The sequence below is a fragment of the Terrapene carolina genome, unplaced genomic scaffold (assembly GCF_002925995.2).
Source record: "Terrapene carolina triunguis isolate 2854851 unplaced genomic scaffold, T_m_triunguis-2.0 Scaffold782, whole genome shotgun sequence".
Classification (NCBI taxonomy): Eukaryota; Metazoa; Chordata; order Testudines; family Emydidae; genus Terrapene; species Terrapene triunguis.
Window position 1 is genome coordinate 660,162 of NW_020665133.1, and position 23,974 is coordinate 684,135.

Here is a 23,974-nt window from a genome sequence, read left to right on the forward strand (position 1 = left end):
GTGGCCTGTGTTACGTTGTAACAGCAGGGTTTCCACAGAGTGAGGGACCATGAGGGTAAGGGGAGAGCGAAGGACAAGGGATTCAGACATTTTGACTAGGTGCGCTGCGGCAGCCACGGCACGCAGGCAGGGGGGTAAGCCTTAGGCCACAGGGTCCAAAGTGGCAGAGAAATGAGCCACTGGGCGGTTCTTGCCTCCGTGCACCTGAGTGAGAACTCCAAGTGCACACCCAGATTGTTTGTGGCAGAAAAGGGTAAAAGGCTTAGGCTTGGTCTACACTCACCCCCCCAAATCGAACTAAGGTACGCAACTTCAGCTACGTGAATACTTCTCCATTCGAAGTACCTTAGTTCGATCTTACCTCGGTCCACACGCGGCAGGCAGGCTCCCCCGTCGACTCCGCGGTACTCCTCTCGCCGAGCAGGAGTACCGCAGTCGACGGCGAGCACTTTCTGGTTCGACTTATCGCGTCTTGTCTGGACGCGATAAGTCGAACCCAGAACTTCGATTGCCAGCCGCCGAACTAGCGGCTGGGTGTAGATATACCCTTAGAGTAGTCAGGCAGCCCTAATGCGGGGGCAGAAGCCAAACCTTGTTTGAGGGAAACAAAGGCAGTCTGCTTCAGGGGGCCACGGCATGGGGTCAGGCACAGGGTCGAGTGAGTTCCTGGAGAGGTTTTGCAAGGGAGGCATATTGGGGAATTGGATAGCTCAGTGGTTTGAGCATTCACCTGCTAAACCCAGGGTTGTGAGTTCAATCCTTGAGGGGGGCCACTTAGGGATCTGGGGCAAAATCAGTACTTGGTCCTGCTAGTGAAGGCAGGGGGCTGGACTTGATGACCTTTCAAGGTCCCTTCCAGTTCTAGGAGATAGGATATCTCCATTAATTAATTAAAAAAATTAAATTAATTGCCTGCAAAATCCAGCCATGCCCAAAAACTTTCCGACCTGGCGTGGGGAGTGGGGTCGGGGAAAGCTAAGGATAGCCTGGACACGGGCGGGAGAAAGTGTGCGGGAACCCTGGGAGAGGAGAAAACCAAGTTGCTTGACAGAGCTGTAGTTTAGAGTGAGAAGCCTTGTGATCTTTGGTTGCTAGGGCAGTAAGGAGCACTAAAGAATCAGTTTCTGAGGCAGACAACGAAGGGGAACAGAGGAGTAGATTATCTACATATTGGACTAGAGTGGACCCGGACGGGAAAACAAGGTCAGCTAGGTCTTGGGCTAGTGCCTGGGAACAGTAAGACGGGCTTTCCGTATATTCCTGAGTGTAGTCCATGTGTATTGTTGTTCCTTGTAAGAAAAGGCAAAGAGGTACTGGGAGTCAGGGTGAACCGGAACAGAAAAGAAAGCAGAACACAAATTAACAGTAAAATGAGAAGCCAGAATCGTTGCTGGGTTAGGGACAACAGGAAAAGCGGGTATGACAATACGATTAATGGCTCAAAAGTCCTGAACAAATTGCCATGATTTGCCATCAGCTGTTTGAACTGGGAGGATCGGAGTGTTACAGGGACTGGAGCAGGGAACAATAATGCCTTGCTCCCGCAGGGCAGTCATGACCGGAGCAATGCCAGCCTCGGCTTCGGGGTTTAAAGGGTATTGAGACAGGCGAGGCAGGGGTTTGGAGGAGTCAACAGTACTGCAGACGGGGTCAGTATTTAGGCGGCCCACCTCAGAGGGATGGGTTGGCCACAGAGAGGATGGGACCTGTGAAATTAGGTGTTCAAGGGACGGGACCAGTGGGCAACAAGGGACCGGGGTGGAAAGGGGGGTTTCAGACAGCAGGGAGGCCACAGAATCACAGAGAGGACTGGGGAATTTGTAAATAGACCCCATCCGGGGAACAGTATATGGTGCAGCCAAGTTTACATAACAGATCCCGACCCAAAAGGTTTACTGGAGTGGAATCGGAGAGAAGGAAGGCATGATCTGCAGTTAGGGGACCAACCTGGACCGGTAGAGGTTCTGAAAGGGGATAAGGGGTTGGGATTCCTGAAATGCCCACAGCGGACATGTTTTTTCCGGACCGGGGAACCGCAGGCAGGTCGGTAGTACGAACTGCAGAGAGCGAAGCTCCCGTATCAACAAAGAAAGGGAGAGACAAATCATTGATAGTTAACACATACTCACCCGTGGGAGTGAGAGGTAGTAAAGGAGCTAAAATTTCCTGAGGTTCCCCGGCGTCCCTTCATTGCTGTGGGACAAAATAAGGCTGGGGACTGATTGGCTGTGCCGGCAGGGGATTTAGCTGGTTATTTACAGAGCTATCAGGCCGGCTCGGACATTCGTTCTTCCAATGTCCGGGCTGCTTACGGTAATTACAAACATCCCCATAACCCAAAAATCCAGTTCCATGGCCCCTCCCTCGACCCCGTCCCCGGTATTTTCCCCGTCCCCGGTACTGTTTGCCCTGCCCCGAATAATGCTGTATTTGCAGGGCCATTAACTATTGTGCTGATTGTTCCTCCTTTCCTTTTAAAGTACGTTGGCAGTGCTCTGCCACTGTTTGCAATTTGTCCATGGTTTCAGTCTTCCACCCAACACTTATTTGTTTTAGCATATTGCCAACAGCAGGTAGGAGGCCATTAACAAACACATTAGCTAGGGCACCCTGTTCATTTTTGTCCGGTTGCTGTATACCAGAATGTTGCAGAAAAATGTCAGTTAACCGGGAGCGATAGTTGCCCGGGTTTTCTCCCCGTCGTTGCTTACAGCCGTTTATGGCCGTCCAGTTGGTTTTAGGAGTCCATACCCGAGGGATGGCTTCAAATAGATTTTTAGCTTGCTCCTTACACTTTTTCCGGTATTCAGCATTAGGACCGGTGTCTGGTAAAGTAGAGTGACAGTCAGTGGTGAGCCAATTTGCTGCTGTGAGCCATTTTTCATGCTCACTAGGGGTAAGTAGTTTAAACAGCTGCAGGAGGTCTGCCTCAGAGGGTTCATAGGTGTCACATACTAACAAAAATTCCTCTGCGAATTTGGTAGGATTTTCCCGGGGCTTTGGAAAGCCTTTTACAACTGAAAGGAGCTCTGTATGAGTCCAGGGTTTATAGCTCCGAGTGGGACCCCCGTCTTGGCCCCTAGTATGCAGGATTCGGAGGGGAGCCTGGATATTTTTAAGGCCCAAGTGCAAGCTTTTACGGGGCAGAGCGGAATCAGAGGAATGGGCATGGGCGGTATCGGACGATCTGGATGGGTCTGAACTGGAGATCTCTGGAAATTGTTCCTGAGCTGGGGAATCTGGTGACTGTCTATTGACCCGACGCAAGGCTGCCAAGCCAATTAATGCGTCTTCCTCATTATCGTCCCCAGAATTTAACAAGGCGTTTTCTTTATCTTTTTTTCACAGAGAGACAGGAGTATGAAGGGGGATCTGCTCGGAGAACGGGGTAAAGAGGAGCGCTCGGTCTGGTGGTGGGAGAGGAGGTTTTTAATAAAGCTTTTAACTACTTATTTGAATCTTTGAGAGAGGCGAGTTTCGATTCTGTCCACCTACAATTTGCCTCTTCCCACCACTGCATGAAACAATCAACCTCTCCTCTGGCCAATTTAGTTTTAGATTGGCCAAGTTTGTCTTTTAAGACGTCCACTCGGTCCTTGTCCCAAGATCCTAACAGTGGCCACTGAGTTTTGGGATCTCCCTGAGTTAGCCTAGACCATTTTTCCAGAAATTTACAGGATTCCGGACCCTTCCTAAAATACATAAAATGAGCCGGCGTTCCTTTAGGGAGCTGTCCCAACTTAGACGTCTGGTTACCCATACAGGAGGACTTTATACACACACACACACACACACACACACACACACACACCAATCACACAAGAAGGAAATTTGGGTTCATCAGAGCGATGCCCGGTGCAACACACACAAAAAAAGGAGCTCACAGGCTACTGCCTCAATCGCCCTTGCTTTCACACCAAGGGTTTTACCCAAGGTGCGGTGCGCCTGCGATTTGTGCAGATTTCACTCACTCAGACCGCGGGGACAGGAACCCCTTGGTCAGCCGATCCCCGGACGGAGACGGCACCCAGACTCAAACACTCCACAGGAGGACGGATAGACACAGAGACAGGACAGTCCTCAGTCCGGACAAAACACAGAAATAATTACCTGACCAGATTCCTGATGTCAGATCCTGGGATCCCTACCAGAACAGAGTGGGAACCAACAGGTTCGATAGCGTAGACCTCACTGTGGTTGTGCACCCTTCCGTTCAGGAGGAGGACCGCTCGGGCCAAATGCCCAGGTGCCGGCTACCACGGTCGTCCTACAAAAACAGGATTCCGTCAGGAATCACACAGCCCCAGTGAAGACGGTTGCCATCTCAGTAGAACCTCCAAATTGTCAAAGTTAGAATCAGGACTCACAATTTTGTCAAGACTACTCTGTTTATTAGCACAGCGCTCTGCTAATACATTCAGATAATGTGAGCCCCAAAGGGCACGGACTAAACAAAGGGACAAAGAGTAAAATAGTAAAAAATACCTGAGGCACAATATGCATATCCTGCTTCTCTACTAACTCTTATCGATCTAAGACTAATGCTTCACCAATCGCCCTTAAGTACAGCACTTATTCTACCTTAATGTCTGCCTTCCTGGCACCTGGATTGCAACATTTCTCACTTCTACTTAAAGGCACATACTGCATTCTTTAATTCATTCTATTTCTTTAATATAATTTATTTCACTTTCACCGTAAGCAGCAGGTCAAGAGGAGCAAGGCCCCTAGCTGATCCCTCCAGCACTTCTACCAGGAAGTTGTCCCCAACACTCTTCAAAAACTTCCTGGATTGTATGTGCAATTCTGTATTGCTCTTCCAGCAGATGTCAGGGTGATTGAAGTCCACTATTAGAACCAAGGCCTGTGATCTGGAAACTTCAGTTAGTTGTCTGAAGAAAGCCTTGTCTACCTCATCCTTCTGATCCGGTGGTCTATAGCACACGCCCACCACAACATCACTCTTTCCTTTATGGTGCCCCTACATAAAAAGGGTATTAACCTTTCATTTGGCCTGCAAAGCTTCTGGGATGACCAGGCTGGAGAGACAGGTGCTGTTCTGTGCCTCCCAGCATCCATGATCACATCGGATACCCCACTCATTGCAGCATGAACCATCTTGGACAAACCTTTATTTGTTGAGGCTTCAAACCAGTGAATGAGTCTTCCTGCCCCCTGTTCTAGGCCCTGGCTGTCCCACCATACGGGAAACCAGTTCATGGCACTTTCACTTGCAGTGACTCAGAGACCGAAACATTGCAGAGTCATTCCAAGCAATGATTGGCAGAAAATTTGCCTTGCTGCTTGCTCTAGAGGAAGACGTAGAAACAATGACCAACTATTTCAACACTGTAATTTGAAAGGGTCCAGAGAAGAGCAGCAAGAGTGATTAAAGGTCTTGAGAACATGACCTATGAAGGAAGGCTGAAAGAATTGGGTTTGTTTAGTTTGGAAAAGAGAAGACTGAGAGGGGACATGATAGCAGTTTTCAGGTATCTAAAAGGGTGTCATAAGGAGGAGGGAGAAAACTTGTTCACCTTAGCCTCTGAGGATAGAACAAGAAGCAATGGGCTTAAACTGCAGCAAGGGAGGTCTAGGTTGGACATTAGGAAAAAGTTCCTAACTGTCAGGGTGGTTAAACACTGGAATAAATTGCCTAGGGAGGTTGTGGAATCTCCATCTCTGGAGATATTTAAGAGTAGGTTAGATAAATGTCTATCAGGGATGGTCTAGACAGTATTTGGTCCTGCCATGCGGGCAGGGGACTGGACTCGATGACCTCTTGAGGTCCCTTCCAGTCCTAGAATCTATGTAATGAATGAGGCAGCAATGGACATCCTTGGGAACATCATAAGAAGACAAAACCTTGGGTCACAAATGAAATAATACAAATGTGACATTAAAAGAGAACTTAAGAGAGACAAGAACAGCACTGAGGGAGCGGATAAATACAGAGCGAGTGACAGAAAGATCAAGAAAGGAATGAAGGTGACCAAGGAGATATAGATTGAAAAACAATGCTCTAAAATTGAAGAGTGTATCAATAATAAAAATAGCAAACGAGCCTTCCAGGTTGTTAAAGATCTGACAAAGGAAAGATGGACCAAAGCTAACGCAATTCAAGGCAAGGAAGGGAACAGTCTTACAGAAGAAAGGGACATCCTCAATAGGTGGACAAACTACTGCTCTGATCTATACAGCCATCAGACAAATGGAGATCCTAGAGTCTTAGACAGCCCAGATTCAACAGAGGATGATGATGATTTTCCAATACTATGTGAAGAAGTGGAGACAGCTGTGAAATCACTCAAGAATGGAAAGGCTACAGGTATTGACAACATCCCAGCCAAATTGATGAAATTCAGAGGAGTTAGCAATAGATGTACCTACCAAGATCTGCAACAAGATTCAGTAGACCGGTGAGTGGCCCTCCTTGTGGACGAAGTCACTAATCATCACTCTGCCAAAGAAAACCAAACTGCAATTGTGTCAAAATTAACGGATTATAAGCTTAATTAGCCATCCCAGCAAAGTGATGTTGAAGGTCATATTGAATAGATTGAAGCCACAAGCGGAGAATATCATCGCTGAAGAACAGGCTGGCTTTTGTGCTGGAAGAAGTACCACAGAACAGATTTTTCAACCTTCGTGTTCTACGTGAGAAGTACTTACAACACCAGCAGGACATCTACCATGTCTTTGTTGACAGGCAGAAACATGCTGGCTTCCTTTTTGGGAGGGATAGCTCAGTGGTTTGAGCATTAGCTTGCTAAACCCAGGGTTGTGAGTTCAATCCTTGAGGGGGCCATTTGGGGATTTAGTTGGGGATTGGTCCTGCTTTGAGCAGGGGGTTGGACTAGAGGATCTCCTGAGGTCCCTTCCAACCCTGATATTCTATGACTTCAAGAAGGTGTTTGATAGAGTATGGCACGAAGCTCTCTGGGCAACCATGAAGAAGTATAATGTTGGTAATAAGCTTATTCTTACCATTAAACAACTGTATGCCAAGGCCAGCAGTGCAGTTCTCATCAGTGGCACAATAGGAGAGCGGTTTCGCATCACTGTTGAGTCCAGCAAGGCTGCCTTGTTTCGCCCACACTGTTCAACGTCTACTTGGAGCGCGTAATTACTGATGCCCTAGAAGATCTCACATGCACAGTCAGCATGGCGGGGGGGGGGGTGGCGGCAAACAATCTCAAATCTTCGGTTCACTGATGACATTGATGGCCTGGCAGGCAGCGAAGATCAACTTGCCAACCTTGTGAAATGATTGGATGAAACCTCTCCAAAATATGGCATGGAAATCAGTGCAGAGAAAACCAAGCTGATGACAAACAAATGTGATGGGATGAGCTCACATATCCCTGTCAGTGGACGAGAGCTGGAGACAGTGAAACAGTTCAAGTATCTGGGGGCAATCATCACTGATGAAGGATTCAAGGCTGAAATTCGGGCAAGAACTGTGCAAACAACAGCAGCAGTGGCAAAGCTAAAGCCAAATTGGAGGAATAAGAACATCTCCCTGGAATCCAGACTGAAACTGCTGCACACATTGGTCATCTCCATTTTTCTGTATGTGTGCGAGACATAGACCCTTACAGCAGCACTTGAACGGAAAATACAGATAGTAGAGATGAGATATTTCCATAAAATCTTGGGCATCTCCTACTTCGACCATGTCACTAATGAAGAGGTCCGCAACATCATCACCCAATGCGCTGGGTCATATGAAGACCTCCTGACCATGAAGAAGTGCAAGCTGAAGTGGTACGGCCATGTAACAAGATCTGGCCTATCCAAGATCATCCTCCAAGGGACAGTACAGGGGAAGAGAAGAAGAGGTAGACAGAAGAAGAGATGGATTGACAACATAAGAGTGGACAGGAATGGACTTCGCAGAGACTCAAGCACTGACACACAATCGTCAGGGGTGGAAACAATTGGTTGGTTGGGGAACCATCACTGATGAGCAATGACCAATGCGGTTATGGGAGTGCTGGTGGTGATGAAAGCAGTGACTCTGAGCCTCTTGGCTGTGAGCAGAGCTCTCCTTCCTCCCCAGGACTGCATGTTGAGCCAGGCTTGGCCTGGTTTGGATTCTCTTAGATCTAGGCTGAATAAACCAGGCTGTACAGTGCAGTTCTGCAAACGCTGGGGTTAGGTGGTGGCGTGGGCAGCTCAGCCCGTTGGCCTAGGCACAGGACTTAGAGTTGAAAGACTACATAGCTTTTCACAATTGTGCTGCTGACACATTGGACTTCTCTTTACTAGAGAAATCTAATGCTGTAGGAACTGTGGTCTCCATAGCATGCTTGTAAGGGACCATGTGCTCCAACTGGAGGACATGCATGCTAAGAACTAGTTCATTCTGCGGTATGTTCAGCCTGCATCCGTCTGGTGCCAGTGTGGATGCAGACAAGCTTTTTGATTACGAAATTAGAACAATACAGAATTAACATGGCCCACATTGAATGGATTAAAAACTAGCTGATAGGTCTCAATGTAAATGTGGACTTTTCTTCAAGTGGGTGTGTTTCCAGTGGGGGGCCACAGGAATCAGTTCTTGGCCTTGGGCTACTTAACACTTTTTAACAGTGACCTGGTAGAAAACAATCACTGCTGAACGTGTGCTGATGACCCAAAGATTGGGGAGTGGTAAATAAGGAAGAGGACAGGTCACTGATACAGAGAGGTCTGGATCACTCGGGAAGCTGGGCACAAGTAGTGTTTTAATACAACCAAATGTAAAGTCATACGCCTAGGAATAAAGAATGCAGGCCGTACTTACAGGATGGGGGGGACTCTTATCCTGAGAAGCAGTGACTCTGAAAGACTTGGGAGTCATGGGCCAGTCAGCTGAACATGAGCTCCCTCTATCATGCTGTGGCAAAAAGCGCTAATACAATCCTTGGATGCATAAACAGGAGAACACAGAGTAGGAGCAGGGTGGTTATTTTACTTCTGCATTTGGCACTGATGCAATTGCTGCCGGAATCTTCTTCCAGTGTCCATAGTTCAAGACAGATAGTGATAAATTGCAGGGGGTTAAGAGACGAGCCAGGAGAATGATTGCAGGATTGGAAAACCTGCCTTATAGTGGTAGACTCAAGGAGCTTGATCTGTTTTAACAAAGACAATTAAGGGGTAACTTGATCAGTCTAGGTACCTATATGGGGAACACACTTGACAACAGGGGGCTTGTCAGCCTAACAAAGGTATAATGAGCCACTGGCTGGAGACTGAAGCTGGACATGTTGGCTAGACATAAGGTACAAATTTTTGAGGGCAATTAACCAGTGGCACAACTTCCCAAAGGTTGTGGTGGATTCTCAGCGCTGGCAGTTCTTTCAGTTGGATGTTTGAGAGATGCTATGATTCAAACAGGAACTAGTTCGGGGAAAGGTCTCTGGCCAGTGTTAGACAGGCAGTCAGACTGGATCGCAATGCTCCCTTCTGGCCCTGTGGTCTAGGAAGCTGCTATAGTTCACTGGGTCCCAGGTGGCCTTTCAAAACCTTCCAGAACCACCATTTCTGGGAGCGCTGCCAGGAGCTGTGGGGTGGCTAGCCAGAGAGCACTGTAACTGGAATTGTGTAGGACAGCTAGTCCAATGGTTCTCAACCAGGGATGCACATACCCCTAGGGGTACACAGAGGTCTTCCAGGGGGTACATCAACTCAACAGGCTACGTAAAAAGCACTAGCGAAGTCAGTACAAATTAAATTTCATACAAGACTTGTTTATACTGCTCTATATAATATACACAGAAATGCAAGTACAATATTCTGTTCTGTTTGATTTATTTTATAATTATATGGTAAAAATGAGGGAGGAAGCAAATTTTCAATAATAGTGTGCCGTGACACTTTTATATTTTTAGATCTGATTTTGTAAGCAAGTTGTTTTTAAGCGAGGTGAAACTTGGGGGCAGGCAAGACGAATCAGACTCCTAAAAGAGGCACAGTCGTTTGGGAAGGTTGAGAGCCACTGACTTAGTGGTTGTGGAGTGTCAAAGTGCAAGCTCTTTCTGTCCTCTCTGTACATCACCTCGCACAACAGGGTCCTGGTCCGTGACTGGGCTCTTATGTGCTACTGCAATACAAATAATTTAATAAAGTTGCTTAAATAGTCAGCGTAGCTAATGGGAATGCATTGAATGTACTGAAACAGTTCTATGCAACTGGCTTATTTCCCTCGGGCTGCGTGATGTTGAGCAGCTCAGTGAGAGCTTGTGCCTCAGTTTCCCAATTTGTATACTGGCTGATAACCTCTAACTGCTTGGTAAAGCACTCTGAGCTGTGGCTGGGAATGGATAGGTGCTAGGTGACCTAGTCATTAGGTGGCCTGATATGTCCGTTTCTAATGCTGCAGTCTGAATCCCTGCTTGGAGTCCCAGATATAGATTGGGGAACAAATGCTAGTAACAATAATAGGGCTCAGATGTTCCTAGACGTGCTAGCAGATGAATTCCTTCATCAAGTGGTAACTGAACCGACGAGGGGGGATGCAATTTTAGATTTGGTGCTGGTGAGTGGTGAGGACCTCGTTGAGGAAATGGTTGTAGGGGACAACCTTGGCTCGAGTGACCATGAGCTAATTCGGTTTAAACTAAATGGAAGGATTAACAGAAATAAAACTGTGACTAAGGTTTATGATTTCAAAAAGGCCAACTTTAATAAATTAAGGCGACTACTTAGGGAAGTGAATTGGGCTAACATACTTAGGGATCTAAAGGCAGATGACGCCTGGGATTGTTTCAAGTTGAAGTTGCACGAGCTGTCCGAGGCCTGTATCCCGAGAAAGGGAAAACGGTTAGTAGGCAGGAGATTTAGACCTAGCTGGATGAGCGGGCGTCTCAAACAGGCGATTAAGAAAAAACAGAAAGCGTACAAAGAATGGAAGAGGGGAGGGATCGGCAAGGAAACCTATCTTATTGAGGTCAGAGCATGTAGGGATGCAGTGAGAAAGGCCAAAAGCCGTGTAGAGTTGGACCTTGCGAGGGGAATTAAATCCAATAGTAAGAGGTTTTATAGCCATATAAATAGGAAGAAAACAAAGAAAGAGGAAGTGGGACCGCTGAAGAATGTAGATGGAGTGGAGATTAAGGATAATTTAGGCATGGCACAATATCTAAATGAATATTTTGCATCGGTCTTTAATAAGGCTAATGAAGGGCTTAGGAATAGAGGGAGCAGGACAGAGGGGAATAAAGGAGGGGGGATTGACATTACAGTATTAGAGGTGGAAGCCAAACTTCACCAGCTAAACGGGACTAAATCGGGAGGACCGGATGATCTTCATCCTAGAATATTGAAGGAACTGGCACGAGAAATTGCGAGCCCCTTGGCGACAATTTTTAATGAATCTGTAAACTCGGGGGTGGTACCGTTGGACTGGAGAATAGCTAATGTGGTTCCTATTTTCAAGAAGGGGAAAAAAAGGGACCCGGGTAACTACAGGCCTGTTAGTTTAACATCTGTAGTATGCAAGGTCTTGGAAAAAATTTTGAAGGAGAAAGTAGTTAAGGACCTTGAGGTGAATGGCAATTGGGACAGATTACAACATGGGTTTACGAAAGGCAGATCGTGCCAAACCAACCTGATCTCCTTCTTTGAGAAAGTAACAGACCTTCTAGATAAAGGAAATGCGGTGGATCTAATATACCTCGATTTTTAGTAAAGCGTTTGATACGGTACCGCATGAGGAATTACTGGTTAAATTAGAAAAGATGGGGATCGATATAAAAATCCAGAAGTGGATAAAGAACTGGTTAAAGGGGAGACTACAGCGGGTAGTACTGAAAGGTGAACTGTCAGGTTGGAGGGAGGTCACCAGTGGGGTTCCTCAAGGTTCGGTTTTGGGTCCGGTTTTATTTAATCTATTTATTACTGACCTCGGAACCGAATGTAGGAGTGGGCTTATAAAGTTTGCAGATGACACAAAGTTGGGAGGCATTGCCAATTCGGAGAAGGATCGGGATATTCTGCAGGGAGACTTGGATGACCTTGTAAATTGGAGTAATAATAATAGGATGAGATTTAATAGTGAGAAGTGTAAGGTGATGCATTTAGGGATGACTAACAAGAATTTTAGTTATAAGCTGGGGACGCATCGGTTGGAAGTGATGGAGGAGGAGAAGGACCTCGGAGTCCTGGTTGATCGCAGGATGACTATGAGTCGGCAATGTGACGTGGCCGTGAAAAAAGCTAATGCGATCTTGGGATGCATTAGGCGAGGTATTTCTAGTAGGGACAAGGAGGTGCTGCTTCCGTTATACAAGGCGCTGGTGAGACCTCATTTGGAGTACTGCGTGCATTTAAAAAGGATGAACTCAAACTGGAATGGGTACAGAGAAGGGCCACTAGGTTGATCCGAGGAATGGAAAACCTTTCCTATGAAAGGAGACTCGAGGAGCTCGGTTTGTTTAGCCTAACCAAAAGAAGGCTGAGGGGGGATATGATTGCTCTCTTTAAATATATCAGAGGGATAAATACCAGGGAGGGAGAGGAATTATTTCAGCTCAGTACTAATGTGGACACGAGAACGAATGGATATAAACTGGCCGTGGGGAAGTTTAGGCTTGAAATTAGATGAAGGTTTCTAACCGTCAGAGGGGTGAAATTCTGGAACAGCCTTCCGAGGGAAACGGTGGGGGCGAAAGACCTCTCTGGCTTCAAGATTAGGCTAGATAAGTTTATGGAGGGAATGGTTTGATGGGATAACGTGATTTTAGTCAATTAGGCAATAACGTGCCATCGCTGGTAAAATGTGGGTCCGGCTGGAGAATCTTGCCTGTATGCTCGGGGTTCTACTGATCGCCATATTTGGGGTCGGGAAGGAATTTTCCTCCAGGGTAGATTGGCAGAGGCCCTGGAGGTTTTTTGCCTTCCTCCGCAGCATAGGGCAGGGGTCACAAGCTGGAGGATTCTCTGCGACTTGAAGTCTTTAAATCACGATCTGGAGACTTCAACAGCTGAGATAAGGGAAATTGGGTGGGTCAGCTTTTGTGGCCTGCATCATGCGGGAGGTCAGACTAGATGACCATAATGGTCCCTTCTGACCTTAAAGTCTATGAGTCTATGAGTCTCACCTCAGCCTCTTGGCATTTCAGAGTTGCCCCCGTCAGAGTTCATGCAGGTGGTGGATTCCACCTGGCTGGTGCTCAACGTCTTGTCCAACGGCAGGTCCTCCACCAGCTCCCAGGCCATAGGAGTGACGAAGATTGCCAAGTCTGTCATCGCGCCACTGGCCGAGCACAACGTCTCGGTGCTGATGCTGTCTACCTACCAAACGGACTTCATCCTGGTGAGCCCCCCACCTTCTCCCCATGGCCATCCCCTGTAGCAAGCGGGAGTGTGGGTGGAGGACTCTAATTGGCCCTAAGGGGAGAGGTGGGAGAGCAACTACACAAGGAGTGTGACGGAGTAACCTTCATTAGGTGAATGGTGCAAGCTCTCCTATGGCAACAGTCTGATGAACGTATCCACCTCAACACTGGGATGTGATTCAGAGGGTACTGGGTGCCATTCTAAGAACAGCAGAGGTCAGGCTACCCTCGCCATAGCAATATGAGACGCCCTAGAAGGGTCGTGCATGAGATTTTCCCTGCATGCTGTTCAGTTGAATGGGCAGTGGGCTAGGTGAGATGTGGGATTAGAAGCTCACCTCTTCCTTCCTTGGGGGGTAGAGAAGAATGGCAAGGAGACAGCAGGCTTTCAGGGGGAGGTTAAGCTGAAGGGTGAGGTTTGAGGCCTATTGCTCTCCCCAGGTGCGGGAGAAGGACCTGCCTGTGGTGATCCACACGCTGGCCGGCGAGTTTGATATCTACAAGGAGGTGAAGGGAGAGTCCATTCCTGTTAACTGTGATGACATGAGCAACGGCTTCTTGAAACCCAAGCATGGTGAGTCCAGGACCGCTCCCCTGGGCTCTCGCCCTGTCTGCCCTCTGCAGAATGGAGGAGGGGTTTGAATGAACAACTTCACTGTCCCCTGCAACAGAAAACTGCCTATTGTGCGCTGACCCTGCCAGCGTGAACAGTTCTGTTCTCTGGCTCCGGCCACTCCAGCTCAGATCAGTTACTGAATGGGTCAGACTGTGGTAAACCAGGGGGGTCCCCAGACACGCCTTGTGGGTATGAACCATTCGCACTTCAACTTAACTGGCACCACTCAGCTTTGGCCCAGTGGCCCAGCCCCTCTGTGATGGACAGGCCAAAACTCTGAGTGGCATTGTGACCCAGTGTGCCAGGTCACCGTGCCACTTGGCTTGGGGTCCTGTCAAACAGAGGGCCTAGCGCAAACTGCTTTCCTTCCCCCTCCACCTTGGGCAGTCCTGCTTCTGCCAGTGGTATGCACCAGGCATTACATGCATATGGCTGCGGGTGCCACTCTGGTAGACACCAGAAATGCTTGGGGATCCAGGGAGAGACTGGAGTCCAGCTAGGGGACAATCAGAAATGTGCTCTCACATGTATTAAGGTTCCATTTATAAATGGTTTATAGAGAGAATACATGTTTTTTAATAAATGGTGATTTTAGTCCAATCTGTCATGCCTTCTGCTGGTTTGCCTGTAACAATGTATAGCACATAATACTGCTATCTGTAACATCTGATCTATTAACCCATTCTAATCCACTTATAAATGGAGCGTTAATAGACCATGTGACCAAAGGTACATTTTTACTGATGGCCCAGAGTAGCAGTAGCATAGTTCTGCCACTGGAGGGCATTAGTACCTCAAGTTTGAGTTCCTCCATTGAGCACCTGCTCTGTGCACAGAAGCGGCTGTCTGTGCAGGTGGCTTGAGCTGGCCTGGCCTGGCCTGACCCCTTGCACTGCCTACAGCATATGCTGCTCTGCTGATTTGTTTCTATTTGCTCCTTATCAATGTAGCTGTAGAAATTGAGCCCTGTTGATTTTTCCTCTTCCACATCCGGATGTCAGTCTCTGTGCAGTACCTCCTCAAGGTGGTGCTGCTGTGCTATCATTGCTCACATCTGTAGTGTCTAGTCTCCCCAGGGTAAGCTGGTCTGTCTGGCCAGATACTGATCACACAGCTCAACCCTCCTGGAGGCTGACATGCTAGTCCCACAACTGGTTTGAGTTCATGAGAGCTGCTTAGTGCTGCCAGCTCAGACTCCCGCTATGCTGCTGCGCCATCAGCTCCATGATATGGCATTCATCGCCATGCATGAGAAGGGTGCTTCGTGCTCTGACAGTCCAGGCTGTATGAGTGATTGTGTTTCCTCCCAGCTGCGAGCCCTACCGTGCACCCTGTGCAGAGTCCCCAGAACAGGTTCTGCATCCTGACCGTGGCTCCTGACACCCTGCCGGCCATTGCGACCATGCTCATAGATGTCCTGTTCTATTCACACAGGTAGGCAGCTGCGTGGGGCAGTGGGAGGAGACTGTGTTAGCCCCACCCCTTAGCATAGGCATTCTCAGTACTAAAATGCACTGCAGTGCAGGTGTGAGTACAGCTAGAAGTGGGGGGGGCAGCCTCTCACCTCAACACAGGCCCTGAAGAGAAGGGTGGAGGGCTGGAGTGTGGCCAAAAACCTCCAGATCCCTGAAGAATTTATGAACTGCTAAAGAACCTTCAGGCACCCAAGGGCTCTGATGGGCAGGGGACCAAGGCCTTTGCAGTGCACCTGGGGGTGCCCATAATGCCCTATGAGGGCATTAGGGGCTACAGTGGTGATGTCAAGCCTGCCAGCACCTGGCTTGGATGGCACTTGGGACATTGCGTGCAGCACTGGGGTTTAAAGAACCTTGTCAAAGGCAGAGATGGAGAAAGGCTCTTCCCACAGGACAGCATCCCCCAGCAGAGGGTGGGCTGGAGTTCAGCCTTAGCTCAGCTGGGCTGTTGGTGCGGGAGGGAAAGGGGGGGACCTTCCTGACCAGCAGGAGGTGGATCAGACAACAAGTGCTCAAGGTGAGGGGAGATGGCTTTGTAGATAGAGCAGCTGGGTCTGACCTGGCTTGTTTCAGGGGCTGGCCCAGAAGATCTGTTACTCACAGCACTGGGCTAGACATGGCATCACCAGCCAGCTGGTATTAGAGATGCCAACAAGGCACTTCACTGACTCCCAGTGAAGGCACCTCTTGGGGGGGCTGCACGTCTAACTCTCCAGGAGCCAGCCATGAAATGGCTGCTGTGTTCTGCTGTGTGCTCCTGGGGCTCAGCCTGCCTCTGGGGCTAACCCCTCTGTCCCCTGTGTGTTTGCAGCCCTCCAAAGGAAGCTGCCCCAGGCAGTCAGGATCTCGACTCCATCAGGTTCTTCGCTTTCTCATTGATCGAGGGCTATATCTCCATCGTCATGGATGCGGAGACTCAGAAGAAGTAGGTACCATTCATCCACCAGAAGATGGACCCAGTGTCCTTCACCCCATCTAAAGCTGCCCACATGCTCTGAAGATTTGGCCTTGGGATTGGGAGGCTGGTGTTCTGGAGGTGTCACGTTCCCTTTGGCTCCTGCCTGCTCCCGTTCTCCCCCCGCTGTGATGTTTGTGGGAGAGGTGTGGCGTTTCTCCTCCTAGCAGGGCCTCCTCTAGGAGCAGCTTCATGGGAGTCTGCCCTGGCTCATGCCAGCTAGTGGGGGAATGAGGAACGGTCTTAGGGCGGGAGTGATGTACTCCATTAAACGCTTCTAGGTTCCCCAGTGACCTGCTGCTGACCAGCTCCTCTGGGGAGCTCTGGCGGATGGTGAGAATTGGCGGGCAGCCACTGGGCTTCGGTAAGTGGAACAGGATGTAAGCTCTCCTGCCCAGCGGATCAGCTGCCTTAGCGCAGCATTGAGCCCTCCCAGGCTGAGATGTTCAATGCACTCCGGGGGGCAGGGTGGGCTGTTATCCCCAGGGGATAGGTGTGCCCAGAGTGACCTGCCCAAAGTCACAGAAGCCAGTGGCAGAGCAGTCTTGAAGCCTGGGCTCCCCTGTTCCAGGTCAGTGCTGTAACTAGGGAACCATTCCGCCCATCACTATTGGGGCCCCAGAGAGCAACAAAGCATGCTGGTACTGTGGCTGCTCAATGGCGGGGAGTGCAATGGCTGTGGGCTGCCTGGCCAGGAGCCAAGAGGCACTCATTTCATGGTGTCATCATATCAGAGATCATAGAAGATTAGGGTTGGAAGAGCCCTCAAGAGGTCATCTAGTCCAGCCCCCTGCTCAAACCCCATTTTAGGCATGGGTCTGCCAGCTCGGTCTTAGAGAGCCCCTTGCCTAGGGGGCAGGGGCACATGGGTGATAGGCAGAGGTTGTCCCTAGAGGCACTGGGCTGGTACCCATGCTGGCCCCTCTGTTCCCCTTCCTCAGATGAGTGTGGGATAGTGGCTCAGATCGCCGAGCCTCTGGCCGATGCAGACATATCGGCGTATTACATCAGCACCTTTAACTTCGACCATGCCCTGGTAAGTCGACTCCCCTGCCCAGATCCCAGCATGCTGGAAATGAACCAGGCAAACAGATGCTGCTAATTGACCAGCTTCTCAGCCCCTTAACTGAGGAGTTCTCTCCCAGCCCCTAGCAGAGCCCCCTGCTGGGAACAGACATTCCAAGGGGATGAGGCCACCTGACTGCCTTGTTGTCTGAATAGGCCTCTCCCCATTGGGCTGCGGCTCAGTGCTAGCCTTACTCCTCAGTCTCCTAGCCCTGCATGGCTCCCTGGATGGTGGCATTTCAGCCTGGCTGCTCTGACACTAGCGCAGGGTTCAATGCCCCATTGTGTGGGGCCTGCTCGGTGTGTGAGGCACAGGAATGCATCTCATCCGAAGAATGAACCTCATTGGCTCTGGCTCCCGCTCCCTGGCATTAGTGCCAAGCCAGGGCTGCAGCATGAGAAATGCTGGTAACAGGAATGTGTGGGGAAGCGGGAGGGACCCCAGGTGGGTCCAGGAGGACGTCTGTTGCTGAACTGTTGGCTGTCAGTCCCTGCCCCACAAAGGCTGGGGAAAAGGGGTGCCGTGAGGATTGTGGGAGCCCTGCCTAGCTGCCACCTTGCCCCAAGGCTATGAAGCACCATCTCCATCTTGTGTGGAAAAGGCAGGGGATAACTAGCTTGGTCCTGATCTTGCTTTCCTTGCCAAGGGGAGGATAAATAGAGCTGGGGAGTCAGCTCTGATCCCACCTTGCAGTGGGAGCTGGCGATCCCTGTGGAGCTGCATGGGAACAGACTTCTGGGGTTCACCCAGTCCTCCCTCCAGTACAGTTGGCAAGGGAGTGACCGGCCATGCAGTTCTGTCTCTGGTAACATAGCTCTGGCTTCCTCTCTCTGCTGCTAGGTCCCAGAGGAAGGCATTGACAGCATCATCGAGCTGCTCCAGAAGCGCCAGGAGAGCAGTAGATAGCTGGCATGGCAGCTCCCGTGCGCTCTGACACCTGTCCGGAAAGGCGACGGGGAGCTCAACACTGAGAGCAGGGCAGAGAACACTCCAGTCTCCTGTTTCTGATGGCTGGCTCCACATCAGCGGGGGCCTCTTGTTTGTCTTCAAGTTTCTGGGTGTGGCTTGCCTGGGGCGTGGCACGGCTCCAGCTGTGGCGCGAGCCCTGGGCTCCAGCAGGAGAGTCCTTGCATTCTCCACGGGAGTGCCGGCTCTGACAGGCTCCCGGAGCGTCCCACTGGGGAACTGAGTGTTACCTGCCCCAGGGCTCCTTGTATCCCCAGACCTACCCCTCAGGGAGCGGAGTCCACCATGAACTGGTGTTGGGCAGACGTTGCCCATCCCTGGACTGTAACTCTCCCGGCTTGGAGTCAAGCCTGTCACATTGGTTTTTTCCTTTGACTGTTTTTGTAGCCAACTGCCTAGTTGCATAGAACCTCCAGTATTTAGTATTTCATTTGCGATGCCAGGCTTAGGCAGCAGTGGGGCTCTCTCCCTAGAGGCTGGCTGGTGGGCATCTCTGTGTATGTGGTAGGGGATAGGGAGTTTCTTCCCTTCACGTGTCGGGGGCAGTGGCTGGCTGCATGAGAAGAGGTGCTGGGCATTGGGTTGTCTAGCGGCTGAGTTGCCAAGGAAGAGGGTTGATATGGTACAATCATTCCTGACACATGGTCAAGGGTGTGGGAGAAATGATTTGCTTGGGATTGTGTGGTCTTGGAGCAGTGTTAACAGCCCTGCCAGGTGCTCAAGACAGGCGCTCGGCCTCTTGGACAGTCCTGGCTTAGTACAGTATTAAGAATTGCAGGTAACCTAAAGCATGTAAGAATGGCTCCTATTTGTAGCATGGCCCTCCCAAGGAAGGAGGAGCAGAGAGCATGCTGGGAAATGTCGTCGTGTGACCCATCCCCCTCTGTGGCTGCCTAGCTGCACTCGGATACGATACTTTTATTACTTTTATAAGCCCCCTCTCCTTAGGGCAGGGGAGAAGGGATTGATTGGCCCAGACTCCCATCTGATGGGCGGGATGGCGTCTGTGCCAGAATGGGGTGTGCTAGTCAGTTGAGTTCTTTTAGGATTTCCAGGGTACATGCAACTCCAGGTGGGGAAGGGAGGATGGTGGGAAATATACAAATCTCCTGGTTGTGAAGCTGAGAATTTCCCCAGATTGGCACAAGACAGTTGTGGAAGAAAAGCATGTCTTAGTTGTGGAAGTGCCTGCATTGCAGCTGGAGTGCGCATTGGGATAGCTGGAGCTACCCTTGTGATGGATGCTGAGAGATCCAGGAGCCTGGTGTGTGTTTTCACATTCCCCACAGATTGGAGTAGGAAAGCCACAACATTACCTACGGTTACAAGAGGAATCCAGGGAGGTGGAATTCCCTCTTTGTGTCTCCTGCACCCCTGTTTCCTGGAGCATTGTCATGGCAGTGGCTTTCAAGGGACCCCCTGCCGCCCCAGCCTCTGCCAAGACCTGCTGCTACCCAGAGACGGGGGTGGTCCTCCCAAAAGTGGTGAGGCTGTTCCTCCTGGGCGGCCAGGAAAGCTGCCTCTAGGTGAATGAGTAGCTTGTTACCATATAGAGATATTCCTTGTTTCTGCAAGGGAGTGGCTGTCAATCTCCAGTTCATCGCAAGGGCACTCTTCCTCTCAAAACTCATTCCCCTTTGAAGCACAGCTGTGCCTCTTACATGAGGGAACAGCTGCCAGCAGTGACTGGAAGAGATTCTCCCAGAGCCTGTTCTTGGATTTCAACCTACCGCTCAACTCTTTTCTGTGAGCCTTCAAGACAGCAAGCTGGGAGGCAGCAGTAGCACTTCTCAGCCAGGATGAACACTCCCACCACGGCTTAGCTTAGGAAAACCCCTGAGAAATTTGCCATGGTCCACTGCCCAGTGTCCAAGCCAGGCCTGGGCTGCTGGAAGCACTCTCTAGATGGGGCATCCTGTGTGCCACAATGAAGAGTTTAGGGGTGGACTAGGCGTGATCAGGGAGGCCATGTGCAGGTTCTCAGAACAGCAGGGTGTTGTGATGTAGGGTCACCTTCTGGGAAAGGGCAACTGTCCTCTGTCGGCGACTCTTGTTCATCTGTTTAGTGTGCATAGGAAAGGCCTCTGGCTGCTAGCCCAGTGGCTGAATGGTTCATCCTCAAGTCACTTTATCCCTGTTGAGTTTCTTGCCGATGCAGCAAGGCACACACCAGTTTGTGCAGCAAAACCAGATTTCCTTAATCTTCTAGTTTTGCATAGTTTTTTAATGTCAATAAATCTCCCATTTGAAGAACGTTTGGTGGCTGCTGCTGTGTATCTGCCAGGTGTTGGAGGGGAATAGCCCCTCTCATCCGCCGAGTGTCCAGCTTTGCAGTGTCAGAGCATAAACTTCAGGGGACACCGGCTTCCCTGAGGAGTGAGGCCCTGAACAAGGATGAAAGGGCACTTCACTGGTATTGCCTAGAGACAGATTTTTGGTCTGTGTAGTAAAGTTCTAACCCCTGCACTTCATTGCCAAAGGGAATGGGGACCTAGCTGTGTTGTTTCCAGCTGTACCGGAGTGGGAAGAAGGGGAAAGTAGGTAGCAGGGGTTTAGGGAAATGGTCTTTGGGCCAGCACCATTATGGATTCTCAACACATCAAGGAGGCAAGCTGGCCTTGGGGGTGTGGGGAGAGGCACACTGCAGCAAAGGTTGCTCAGGAATTAAACAAGCATCTGGGGGTGGGAGCCAAATACTGATAAGCCAGCTCTTCCTTTCCTAGGAAAGGAGAAGGGCAGCTGTCTAACTGGTAATCTCTCTCTATCTCTCAGCAAATCTGCTACAGCAAGCAACAAACTACAGGCCTGTAGTTCTTAAGAAGATCGCATTACCCAATTCCCTTGTTAGTAGGTTTCACTTCTACTGCAACTGCCCTGAGTCGCTCCTAAAGTGCTACTGGGTGCTGCAGTCTAGGGCCAGGCTAATTCAAAAGCCCTTGTGTTATGGTAGCACAGCCATTTGGGAAATTGGAAAAGCCCCAGCAGCTCCTGGTGCACGTGGTACAGAATAAGCAGTAGGACATTGAAACAGAACCAGAACATACTGGTTCTGGTGTCCTTACCAGGACGGGAAGTCACTTTTCCTTTTAACTCAAAAATAGCTGCTGGGTCCTGGCAGGAGTTCATAGTGGAGCAGAGACAGCTGCAGCCCCAATGGAACATGCTGACTGGGATGGCAGTGGGTTCCTGGAATGGAGGTGTGTTCCTGTAGTGAGTGTGACAAACACAGGGCCTAGCGCATTTTTGAACAGTCTTCAGGCAGAGAACAGCAGTTCCATTCTGCAAAGGATTTTGGAACTTGGTATCTAAATTGGAGCAAACCCGAAAATCTTAATTCTCCAAAGGAAAATTTAAAAATCATTTTGGGTCAATTGTACCATTTTCTTTCAATTTTGACTGATTGTGTTATAACACAATCACAAACTTTGTATCTAAATCTTTTTTTACTGAACTTCAAAATGGAAGTGTCTTTGTCCTGAAAATGTCCTAATGGGGCATTTGACATGGCTGGAACTTTTTGGTTTTCTTAAGTGAAATTTTGGCAAAACTGACTTGATTTCATGCAGCATTTTGACTTGTGCCTGAACTGCCTATTCTGATGGACTAAGGCTCTGTCGAAGCTTCTCCCAACAGCTCTGCTGGATGCATTTGGTATAGTGGAGCTGAAAGACCATGAACAGGTGCTAAGCTGCCTATGGCCATATGGCTGATGTTGGGGGAAACAGGGGAAAGCCATCAGAGCTCAGCGGCTCTGGGCAGGGGAGATGCCAGCAAGAGGAGGATGCTGGGGAGGACAGATGAGGTGCCCTGATTCTGCCACGCGGAGCTGTTGGTAAATGTCCGAATGATCAGCGCCAGGAGGGATGGGTTGGGAGGGAGGTCAGGTAACGTTCCATGAAAAGTCTTCCCGCAAACCAGCCTGGGGAGCTAATCCCCATCCTTCTAAAGAGCCCTGCTACTTCTGCAGCCCATGGCACTGACTGACCTAGAGCACTTTCCTCCAGCCAGGGCCGGATTAACTCTCCTGGGGGCTATTAGATTTTGTGGGGCCCCTGTATACGAGTCTTTTTCCTGGCAGGGAGTTTGGTGCAGGAGGGCAATTCTGCTCTGGGGCAGGGGGCTGGAGTCCAGGAGGGGGTGCAGGGTCCAGGAGGGAGTCTGGGTGTGGGAGGAGGCTCAAGGCTGGGGCAGGAGGTTGCGGTGTGGGCTCTGCAAGGGGGCTGGGGTGCGAGGTGTAGGCTCTGGCCAGGAGGTGCATACCACAGGTGGCTCCCAGGGGGCGGCGCAGCAGGGCTTAGGCAGCCATCCGCTTCCGGGGGTGGCGTGGGGCCACAGCATGGAGGCAGCCTGTCTAAGCGCCCCGCTGCGCTGTGGGACTTAGTGGCCTGGAGTTGGAGATCGCTGCCTGTGATTTATTTTTGTGGATCCCCCCTCGAGCCGGGGCCTGCTGCAACCCCTAAAGCCCCTGCCTTAATCTAGCCCTGCCTTCAGCACTCTGCTTGTGGTGTGGGAGCAAGGATCAGATGTCTCATAGGGCTTCCTCCTGGCAAGCTATGGTGTGAATTGACAGCGCCCAGTCCCCTCCCGTGTGGACGCTACTAGAGCGCAGGGAAAGTCCCAGCTGGCGCTTTGACATACTAATTCCAAGGGCAATAAGCCAAACTGCATTCTGAGACTCTTGCTTAACAGCATCCAGAGGGGATGTTATTGCACACAGGGCCAGTGCAACCTATTAGGTGACCTAGGCGGTCGCCTAGGACGCTAGCATTTGGGGGGCGGCATTTTCTTCTGCGGCGGCCTGATCTTCAGCCACCCCAGTCATCGTCTGCATTTAGGCGGAGGGAGCTGGGGCAGGGGGGCGCGGGGAGGGGGCGGAGCAGAGGTGAGCTGGGGTGGGGAGCTGCCACGGGGGGGGGAGGGGTGCCTCAGGGCGGAGGGGGACAGGGAGCTGCCGCAGGGCTCGGGGAGGGTGCAAGGTAGAAGTTTCTCCCCACTCCGTCCCATGTTATTGCCTCTCTCTGAGGGGCTCTCTTGGCTGTGTTTCTCCCCCCCCCCCCTTTTGCTGGCTAGGTGGATGGGCAGCATCAGTAGTTCAGGGAAGGGGGCGGCTGCTGGCTTCCCCTTGAAGCCGGGGGCAGTGAGGATGCTGGGGGGTTGGGGGAGCTGGTGCATATGAATAACCTGTGATCTTTAGGGGAAATCCCTTGTGGTTTTATAAACTGAAATCACCCCCCCCCCTTCTGTTTTGAGGCACAGCTTGTTCTTTGCCCAAAGGCAATGTTGGATTCTGCCAAGCAGAGCTCTTGGTTCCTGGCATGTAGGGGCAAGCTTGTTTCACACCCATGGCACCTGGGCTGTGAGCAGGTCAAAGCCAACTACTGCTGGTTCTGGAGAATGGAGCCAGCTTGCAGAATGGGAGCAAGGAGGCAAAGTCCTCTTGCTGTTGAGGTTTTTCTAGTTTGCTGGGAATGTTTCCCATGATCATAAACAACAGCTGGAGGGCTCAGGTCCCTGTGTACTAATGAACCACACCCTGTGATCTGATGGGTCCCCCACACCGAGTTGAGTGAG

At 50.3% G+C, this 23,974-nt stretch overlaps 1 protein-coding gene across 1 annotated transcript in view; it reads left to right on the forward strand.

The window, feature by feature from the left end:
* CASTOR1 (cytosolic arginine sensor for mTORC1 subunit 1) overlaps positions 1-19,578 on the forward strand; it is a 45,919-nt gene extending 26,341 nt beyond the window's left edge. The window contains exons 3-9 of the mRNA XM_024197878.2: positions 13,110-13,303; positions 13,767-13,899; positions 15,252-15,375; positions 16,228-16,341; positions 16,653-16,735; positions 17,313-17,407; positions 18,278-19,578. Coding sequence (XP_024053646.1) covers positions 13,110-13,303; positions 13,767-13,899; positions 15,252-15,375; positions 16,228-16,341; positions 16,653-16,735; positions 17,313-17,407; positions 18,278-18,343 — 809 coding nt within the window. The 3' untranslated portion in view covers positions 18,344-19,578. The remainder of the gene's footprint in view (positions 1-13,109; positions 13,304-13,766; positions 13,900-15,251; positions 15,376-16,227; positions 16,342-16,652; positions 16,736-17,312; positions 17,408-18,277) is intronic.
* The last annotated feature ends 4,396 nt before the right edge of the window (positions 19,579-23,974 follow it).